We start from the raw sequence: 9,997 nt of genomic DNA, 5'->3' as shown, positions 1-9,997 counted from the left end.
GGGGTACCACCAGAAACTGTACTTGAGGCAGATTCAGAGGTACTTAAGAAGGCACTAGATGATTATTTCAATAGAAACAACGTACAGGGTCATGGAAAAAGCAGGGGAGCATGAAGTCGCGTTGCATATTCAGAGAGCAGGATGGCCTCCTTCTGCACTGCAATACAGCTGACAGTCTGAGAACTTCTCAAAAGCTTCGGCATGGTGTACTAATCTCAAAAGAGCAGCAGAAGCAGGTACAGTAGGAAATTTTGAAAGAAGAAGAAATACAGGTACTTGAAAAAGAAGCTTTTGCAGGCTTCTGGGCAAAAAAAATTCCATTACTTCCTCAGTCTTTCTCCTTCCAAGCTAGTTAGTGATGAAGTACCTGATTACTGTCGGATCATTAAATGTGATGAGGATATCAGTGGAGTACTGTGGGAGTCTGAACAGTGCCAGGTGAATTGTCACAGTATTTCTAGCCTGTAACAAAAAATGGACAAAAGTAGAATAAGATAAAACAGACAAATCACATCATTCACACACTAGCCTGATGATCTCTGTAGCTGTAACTATGAGCTGTACTTACTGACTTCAGTGTTACAATGCTCTCCCAATCTCAGAGATTATCCCAAACTCTGCTGTCCCACATACTAACCTAATCAAGTGCCATTCAACCCCTATTCATACATTGACTATACTCCCCTTCGGCAAAGTCTGTTCAAAAACACTCATCTTTCAGTCCCTGGCTGCCACCCAATCTCCTACAACCTTCACCTGATGGGTGCAATCTCCAACCCCACACTCTCTGACCTCCTTCAATCCCATCTTTTTGCACTTCCACACTTTTAATGACTCCACTTTTTGCAGCTGGACATTCAGCTGCCTGCACACCCACAGAAACTATTTCCCACCCCCAACCCCACCAAACAGCGACTCCCTTTTAAACTTCCCTCTTCGTCTGAACACTTAGTTACCCATCTCTAATATCTCCCGCTGGTGGACAGACCTTGGCAAGCTGTCCACCTGCCACACACCTGCTCATTGAATTTAGCCACCTGCTGCCTCCCAGAGAGGAGCCAGGCGCTGCTGGGATCTTGTAGTGTAATCTGGTCACTGCCAACAGGCTCCACACTCAGAATCTCTGTGCTGTCCATACCGCTCACATCGTTACTGCTCGCAATATCAGCAAAATGGTACCTGACAACACAAAGAAGCACTGAATCTCAAGCAACAACTTGTATTTGTATAGCTAGAGCAGCAAGGGAGAATCCCAGCCAATCCCATCAAACAAGAGAGGATTCCAACCAATCCCCAATCAATCAAGAGAGGATTCCAATCAATCAAGGGAGAATGCCAGCCAATCCCATTAAACAAGAGAGGATTCCAATCAATCAAGGGAGAATGCCAGCCAATCCCATTAAACAAGAGAGGATTCCAATCAATCCCCAATCAACATGGCAGAATCACAGCCAATCCTGATTCGCCAAGAGCCATGGACAGTTTGTGTCTGAGCCCATAAGGATTATGTTGCTTTTTTTAAAAATAGGCATGTCACAAACCATGCCTTTTTTTGGCTATTCTCAGACTGTGGCTCGTGCTTGCCCTTTCAATTTTGGTGCTGTTGGTGCCACGGGTTTTCACCCTTCTCTTACCTCACTCTGTGCACAGCTTCCCATTCCTTCTCTCTGCAGCTCCCACCCCCTAACCACCTGGAGCAGGCTAGTACACATCCTGCTGGTGCAGTCACTGACCTGGCTGCTTCCTGATCAGGAACGTGATTCTGGTGTTCTAGCAGCTCGATGACGATGCTCTGGTCCGTATTACTGTGAGCAAATACTTCCTGGTTATCAGGGATTTCACGGATTTCGCTTGAGAAGAGAAAGAGGCCAAAATAAAAATGTAACACAATGTGTTCCAGTCAGATGGCGTGTGGGTCGGTAGCAATTCTCCTATGTATCTGCTACCCTTGTCCTTCTAGATGGAAACGGTCATTGGGTTTGAAATGTACTGTCTACAGAGCTTTGGGTATTGAGTGTAAGATTCCTGATTGAAAATGTTAACCTGGTCTAATCAGGTTGCCCTGGCTGACAGATTTGAACAGGATTTTCAGAGACTCTCAGGACTCTAGGGACTAGCTCTAAGCTGGCTGGTCAGAATCCATGTACTGTGCATGTATAAATAAAGGGTGGCTTGGTGATAGGATACGGCCTCCATGCAATTATTTCATCATGCCAATTAGTTGGGCTGCTTTGTTCTGGATGATGCCAAATTCTTGAGTGTTGCTGGAGTTGCACCCATCCAGGTAAGTGGAGCGTTAATCTTTACTGAATGACCTCATCACTTCAGGCAATAAAGGTTAACAGTAAATGTTGGCCTTGCCAGGGAAGCCCACGTGTTGTGAATTAATAAATAACAATCAAATAAGTTCCTAACCTTGCTGATTGCTCATGCTGAGAGTTTGGTAAGTCAGAAGGCAAGTCAAATGTCTGAAATTACATAGTCTCTGACTTTCACATGTACCCAAGCATTAATCCTGTCACAGGAGGTAGATTTCTGGGCGGTGGTGACCTGTCGCCCAGATACCACCTCTGCCTCTCCAATCTCTGAATGGACATGAGCAGTGAGGGATTGAAGAATCAAAACAAACAGTGGGGTTACCCTGTCCTGGTATTCTCTTCATTTGTTCATGGGATGTAAGTGTCACTGGGCAACGCCAACATTTGTTACCCATCCCCAACTACCCTCAAACGGAATAGTTTGCTGTTTTCAGAGGGCAGTTAAGAGTCAACCACGTTGTAGGCCAGATCAGGTAAGGATGTTGGATTTCCTTCCCTAAAGAGAATTAGTGAATCAGACTGGGGTTTTACAACAATCAATGGTCACTATTACTGAAACCAGCTTTATATCTCAGAGTTATTAGTTCAATTTAAATTCCACCAGCTGCCATGATGGAATCCGAACTTGTGCCCCCAGATCATTAACTTTGGGCCTCTGGATAGCAATGTACCAATTCACCTTCCTCATCCCTCATTCACCCCGACCCAGAATAAAAAGCAAATGTAATGACGCCCATGTAACCACTGTCAATTGTCACAAGTACTCATTTGGTGCACCTAGGGACGGAAATCTGCAATCCTAACCCGGTCTGGCCTAAACTCTGTGACTCCATAACAATGTGGGTGACTTTTAACTGTCCTCTAGGCAATGAGGGACAGGCAAGAAATGCTTAGTATGAAAAAAAGTCTCATTTTCTGAAGGCAAAATACTGACTGACAGGGAGTTGCACTGAAGTCAAGATTGTATATTTTAATCACAAACTTCTTGCCTACCTGACATCAACTGAGTGAGGGGGGATAATCGCTGAAAAAGAGCCTCCAAACAGTAAATGAGGGACATCACTGTTCATCGCCATGTCAACTGGTTTCACACAATATATCACTGAAGAGAGGGACAGCAACAGCACAGGTTTAGATACAGAGTAAAGCTTCTTCTATTCTTTTAAACTGAGAGTAAACGGAGAGTAAGAGTACCTCTGCACTGTTCCTATCAAACACTTGGAGCACAGCGATAGTAGGGTTTTATATAGAATAAAGCTCTCTCTACTCTCTTGAACTGAAAGTAAGAACCTTCTCTACTCTTTTGAACCAAATATAAATGGAAAATAAAGCCCCCACTCAATATTTTTCCCAATGAACACTCAGCAGAGTTACAGCACAGACCAGGTAGAGTTGAAGCCTCATGTCCACTTTAAACTAAAAGTAAAGCTTCTTCTATAGGGGCAGTTAGATACGGAATAAAGCTTCCTCCACTCTAAAGTAAAACTTTACTTACACTGAAGATTTATTTATTTAAACTGAAGGTACCTTCCCCTCAGCCCCCCAAACACTCCTCGAAAAGGTACAGCAAAGGGTTTGGTAGAGAGTAAATCTTCCTCTTATTTTTAAAACTGAAATTAGAACTCCCACAACATTGACCCCATCAAACACTTCCAGGACATGCACAGCATAGAGTTAGATACAGAATAAAGCGCTGTCTACTCTTTTGAACTGAAAGTAAAGCCTCCTCTACTGATTTTAAATAAATGTAATGTTCTCTCAACACTGTCCCCCTGGTGTCTGCACTCCATGGACAGGTGCAGCACGAGGCTGCAGACAGAATAAAGCTCCCTCTAGTTGTCAGAGATAATGGGAACTGCAGATGCTGGAGATTCCAAGATAATAAAATGTGAGGCTGGATGAACACAGCAGGCCAAGCAGCATCTCAGGAGCACAAAAGCTGACGTTTCGGGCCTAGACCCTTCATCAGAGAGGGGGATGGGGGGAGGGAACTGGAATAAATAGGGAAAGAGGGGGAGGCGGACCGAAGATGGAGAGTAAAGAAGATAGGTGGAGAGAGTGTAGGTGGGGAGGTAGGGAGGGGATAGGTCAGTCCAGGGAAGACGGACAGGTCAAGGAGGTGGGATGAGGTTAGTAGGCAGCTGGGGGTGCGGCTTGGGGTGGGAGGAAGGGATGGGTGAGAGGAAGAACCGGTTAGGGAGGCAGAGACAGGTTGGACTGGTATTGGGATGCAGTGGGTGGGGGGGAAGAGCTGGGCTGGTTGTGTGGTGCAGTGGGGGGAGGGGATGAACTGGGCTGGTTTAGGGATGCAGTAGGGGAAGGGGAGATTTTGAAACTGGTGAAGTCCACATTGATACCATATGGCTGCAGGGTTCCCAGGCGGAATATGAGTTGCTGTTCCTGCAACCTTCGGGTGGCATCATTGTGGCAGTGCAGGAGGCCCATGATGGACATGTCATCAAGAGAATGGGAGGGGGAGTGGAAATGGTTTGCGACTGGGAGGTGCAGTTGTTTGTTGCGAACTGAGCGGAGGTGTTCTGCAAAGCGGTCCCCAAGCCTCCGCTTGGTTTCCCCAGTGTCCACTGTACCCGGTGCGGCTTCCTCTACATTGGGGAAACCAAGCGGAGGCTTGGGGACCGCTTTGCAGAACACCTCCGCTCAGTTCGCAACAAACAACTGCACCTCCCAGTCGCAAACCATTTCCACTCCCCCTCCCATTCTCTTGATGACATGTCCATCATGGGCCTCCTGCACTGCCACAATGATGCCACCCGAAGGTTGCAGGAACAGCAACTCATATTCCGCCTGGGAACCCTGCAGCCATATGGTATCAATGTGGACTTCACCAGTTTCAAAATCTCCCCTTCCCCTACTGCATCCCTAAACCAGCCCAGTTCATCCCCTCCCCCCACTGCACCACACAACCAGCCCAGCTCTTCCCCCCCACCCACTGCATCCCAAAACCAGTCCAACCTGTCTCTGCCTCCCGAACCGGTTCTTCCTCTCACCCATCCCTTCCTCCCACCCCAAGCCGCACCCCCAGCTGCCTACTAACCTCATCCCACCTCCTTGACCTGTCCGTCTTCCCTGGACTGACCTATCCCCTCCCTACCTCCCCACCTACACTCTCTCCACCTATCTTCTTTACTCTCCATCTTCGGTCCGCCTCCCCCTCTTTCCCTATTTATTCCAGTTCCCTCCCCCCATCCCCCTCTCTGATGAAGGGTCTAGGCCCGAAACGTCAGCTTTTGTGCTCCTGAGATGCTGCTTGGCCTGCTGTGTTCATCCAGCCTCACATTTTATTATCCCTCTAGTTGTCAATAGCTTTTCCTTGACGACAATTATTACTGGAACACAGTAGGTTCGCACTTGCACTGAGTCAAGATTGGGACACTGTCATGATTTGCACAGGCGTACTGGGTACAATAGACAGTGAATCTCAGCAACTGTGACTCTCATTGGGATAAAGATCCACCAGAAATGACTTTTCTGGTACACTGTTGGAGTGAAGACCATTGGGGGGTCGGGGGGGTCGCAGGGAGATGCTTGGACAACACTGGCAGGGAGAGCTCCAGGGTCTGGGACACACTGGCCGTTCCAGCATTCCACTGGCACCGGGCGCTCTGCTGGCCCTGACCCCCACTGGCACTGGGCGTTCCGCTGGCCCTGACCCCCACTGGCACTGGGCACTCCGCTGGCCCTGACACCCACTGGCACTGGGCGCTCCGCCGGCCCTGACACACACTGGCACTGGGCGCTCCGCCGGCCCTGACCCTCACTGGCACCGGGCGCTCCACCAGCCCTGACCCTCAGTGGCACTGAGCGTTCCGCCGGCCCTGACCCCCACTGGCACCGGGCGCTCCGCTGGCCCTCACCCCCACTGGCACCGGGCGCTCCGCTGGCCCTCACCCCCGCTGGCCCTCACCCCCACTGGCACCGGGCGCTCCGCTGGCCCTGACCCCCACTGGCACTGGGCGCTCCGCTGGCCCTCACCCCCACTGGCACCGGGTGCTCCGCTGGCCCTGACCCCCACTGGCACCGGGCGCTCCGCTGGCCCTCACCCCCACTGGCACCGGGCACTCCGCTGGCCCTGACCCCCACTGGCACCGGGCGCTCCGCTGGCCCTGACCCCCACTGGCACCGGGCGCTCCGCTGGCCCTCACCCCCACTGGCACCGGGCGCTCCGCTGGCCCTGACCCCCACTGGCAATCCCACCACCCCGCGGAAATGCTGGGGGACACCACATGCAGCACACTCCAGGGATCCTGTGGCCACAGCTGTCACCAATGTTAACCATTGTAGGCCCCGGGCGGGGAATTCAAATCCTCGGAGTTTGGCAAAGACCGGAGCCGCCTGAGAGAGGACAGAGCCCGGCCCCGTCGTTGTAATTACTCCTAGAGCCGTAGTCGACCAACTTTACCTGTTCTCCCTGTGCCACCGGGGCCTGGGCCGAGAATACCCGAGCGTGACCCGTAATCGCGGAAGCGGGACTGGGAAATCCGAACGGTGACGGAAATACCCGAGCGACGCCGGCGTTATCCGAGCGGGTCCGAAAACATCCGAGCGGGTCCCGGAAAAACCCGAGCTAGGCCGGAAATGACCTCCTTTAACCGGAACTACCCGTGCCAACTCTGATGAAGGGTCTAGGCCCGAAACGTCAGCTTCTGTGCTCCTGAGATGCTGCTTGGCCTGCTGTGTTCATCCAGCCTCACATTTTATTATCTCGGAAATAATGTTGGGGCACTTGCATACAGCCGAAGTTCTGGTGCCAGGCTATTGATCGTTCCTGTTAATGGAGGACAACAACAACAGAAATTTGACTTCTTGAGGAAGTAGTAGCTTATCCCCAATTTAAAGTTGATCATAGGCTGTTCTCATTGGAAAGGGATGACTGGTGGGTCACCTTGCCTCTGGCAATAGTATTGGGGTCATGAGTAACAACGCTGACTGTACCGGAGGGGGGTGGTATTGTGACCATTATTACTGGCTGTGTCAACAGTAATGTTTGTGCTGAGACCATCATTAATGGCTTCAGGTTAAAACAGAGACGGATCCTAAACAAGGCCTCACGCCTAAAATGTATTGCTTGACCTGAGATATCGCCTCTTCTATACACTGATACAAACTTTAGTTATCTCGGGGAAATCACCTGAAAGAATTTCTGGGATTTGTATTTTAATCAATGGAAACCTGCATCTCCTTGCTAACTGATTAAAGATTCAACAGGAGGCGGTCAGTAGGCCAATTTTAGGGTTGTTACCTTTCTGCTTATAAATTCTTTGTCGGTATACCCCTCTTCCACCGTATACCTGAGGAAAGAGCAGAGGTCCAAAAGCTAGTGCCTTCAAATGAACCTAAGGGTCCTGATCCAAAATATCAACTTTTCTGCTCCTCTGATGCTGCCTGGCCTGCTGTGCTCCTCCCCTACACAGTATGTTATACTTGACTCCAGCCTCAGCAGTTCTTACTATCTCAGACTATAACCTAGTGTTGAGTGATTTTTGACCTGGAACAATGGACCACAGGAACAGGCCCTTCGGCCCTCCAAGCCTGCGCCGACATATTTTGCCCTTCCATCCTAAAGTTGTCCTCATTTACAGGATCCATATCCCTCAATTCCCTTCCCATTCATGTATTCGTCCAGGTGTTTCATTAATGCTGCCATTGTGTCTGCTGAGGTTGTTGGCTTGCCGAATTGGTTTGTTGTTCTGCAGACGTTTCGTTACCATGCTGGATAACATCATCAGTGAAGAACAACAAACCAGCTCGGCGAGCCAACCAACCTTAACACCCACAACCTGAGCTACAAATCTACTCGAAAACCCGATGTGTCTGCTTCCACCACCTCCCCTGGCAGTGTGTTCCAGGCACTCACCTCCCACATTTGTGTGAAAAATGTGCCCCACACATCTCTTTTAAACGCTTGCCGTCCCCTTCGCATCTTGAACCTGTGCCCCGTAGTAATTGGTCCTTCCACCCTGGAAAAAAGGCCTCATATTTTACACTCTATCCACGTCATTCACAATCTTATAAACTTTATCAGGTCACCCTTCAACCTCCTGCATTCCAGTGAAAGCAAACCCAGACTATCCAAGCTAACACGGTGTGAGGCTGGATGAACACAACAGGCCAAGCAGCATCAGAGGAGCAGGAAAGTTTAATGTTTCGGGTTGGGACTCTTCTTCAGAAAAAATGTCACTAGAATTAATGACACTATGAAGAATGATATAATTGCTTTGACCAGTATTACAGGCACTAGGAACAATAATACTGGTGCTTTGATCAGGCTTACTAGCACCATGAGCGATAATACTGGGTTGTGCCAACATTACTGACACTATGAACAATCATACTGGTGTTGTAACAAGAGTATTGAAACTCTGAACTGTTGCAGTGATGGTATTACTGTCAGAAGGCCTCTAACAGGAGGATGCAATGGCCTGCTGTGTTCATCCAGCTCCACACTTTGTTACCTAAGAGCCCAAGCTGTTAGGATAAAGGGATTGGCTGACTGGCAGAAGGCAGTGTCCAGCTCCTACACTCCTCTGTATCTCTGTAACCTCCTCCAATCTCCATAACCGTCTGAAATGTTTGTACTCCTTTAATTCCACCCACTTGAGCATACCCCGATTTTCTTTGCACCTAACTGCGCCTTCAGTTATCGGGCCTTGCGCTCTGAAATTTCCTCCCTCAATCTTTCTGTCTTAATCTTTCCTTGTCAAAACCTTTGACCAACAATAGTTCGGTGAGTTCGATAGGATCTCCCGGTGTGGCCCAGCATTAGTATTTGTTTAAGATAACAAGGTGTAGAGCTGGATGAACACAGCAGGCCAAGCAGCATCAGAGGAGCAGCAAGGCTGACGTTTCGGGCCACGACCCTTCATCAGAAAAGGGGGATAGGGAGAGGATTCTGAAATAAATATGGAGAGAGGGGGAGGCAGACCGAAGATGGATAGATGAGAAGATAGGTGGAGAGGAGAGTATGGTGGGGGGGCGGTGGGGGGGTGGATAGGTCAGTCCGGGGAGGATGGACAGGCCAAGGGGGCGGGTAAGTTTAGTAGGTAGGAAATAGAGGTGCGGCTTGAGGTGGATGCAGTGGGAGAGAGCTCCCCTGAGGTTGGTCCGGAGGGTAACTTCTTCAGGTTAGGCGTCCTGGAAGAGGCTTCGCAGTGGGGTTAAATTTCTAAATGGTTTTGTTTTGCAACACTGCTCCTGAAATATTCAAGAGATGTTTTCCTGCATCAAATATGATAATAAATGCAGGTTGATGTTGTGAAAATCACAGATCTGAGGAAGTTGTAGTAGAGCAGTGTTGACAGCAGATGGAGCGGAAGGTTAAGAGATGATGTTAAGTTGTATAGGGGACAACAAGCTGAGCATTTGAACATCAGCGATAACAACATCAGAGAATGGATACAGCAGGCCAAGCAGCATCTTCAGTTTCTGACGAAGGGTCTCAGCCCGAAACTTTCACCCGATCTCAGTCAGCTTTCGTTCTCCTCTGATGCTGCTTGGTCTGCTGTGTTCATCCAGCCCTACACCTTGTTAGCTCAGATTCTCCAGCATCTGCAGTTCCTACTGTCATTTGAAGATCACTCGGTTGCCTGCCAAAGCTAAGCTCATACTGGGCATGGGGTCATCATATGGTGCTGGAACCCTGGATGATTATTAGCCCCTCC

At 49.3% G+C, this 9,997-nt stretch overlaps 1 protein-coding gene across 1 annotated transcript in view; it reads right to left on the bottom strand.

Annotated features, from left to right (window-relative positions):
* Positions 1 to 6,805, bottom strand: part of LOC125448718 (ran guanine nucleotide release factor) — a 17,419-nt gene extending 10,614 nt beyond the window's left edge. Inside the window, exons 1-5 of the mRNA XM_048524192.2 lie at positions 6,739 to 6,805; positions 3,312 to 3,420; positions 1,734 to 1,850; positions 1,017 to 1,179; positions 368 to 462 (exon numbers count right to left, since the gene is read on the bottom strand). Of these exons, the coding sequence (XP_048380149.1) occupies positions 368 to 462; positions 1,017 to 1,179; positions 1,734 to 1,850; positions 3,312 to 3,394 (458 nt within the window). The 5' untranslated portion in view covers positions 3,395 to 3,420; positions 6,739 to 6,805. The remainder of the gene's footprint in view (positions 1 to 367; positions 463 to 1,016; positions 1,180 to 1,733; positions 1,851 to 3,311; positions 3,421 to 6,738) is intronic.
* Positions 6,806 to 9,997: the final 3,192 nt, after the last annotated feature.

Source organism: Stegostoma tigrinum, unplaced genomic scaffold, assembly GCF_030684315.1.
Source record: "Stegostoma tigrinum isolate sSteTig4 unplaced genomic scaffold, sSteTig4.hap1 scaffold_712, whole genome shotgun sequence".
Taxonomy (NCBI): Eukaryota; Metazoa; Chordata; class Chondrichthyes; order Orectolobiformes; family Stegostomatidae; genus Stegostoma; species Stegostoma tigrinum.
The sequence above is the reverse complement of the archived record's forward strand: the minus strand, read 5'-3'. Positions and strand labels throughout refer to the sequence as shown.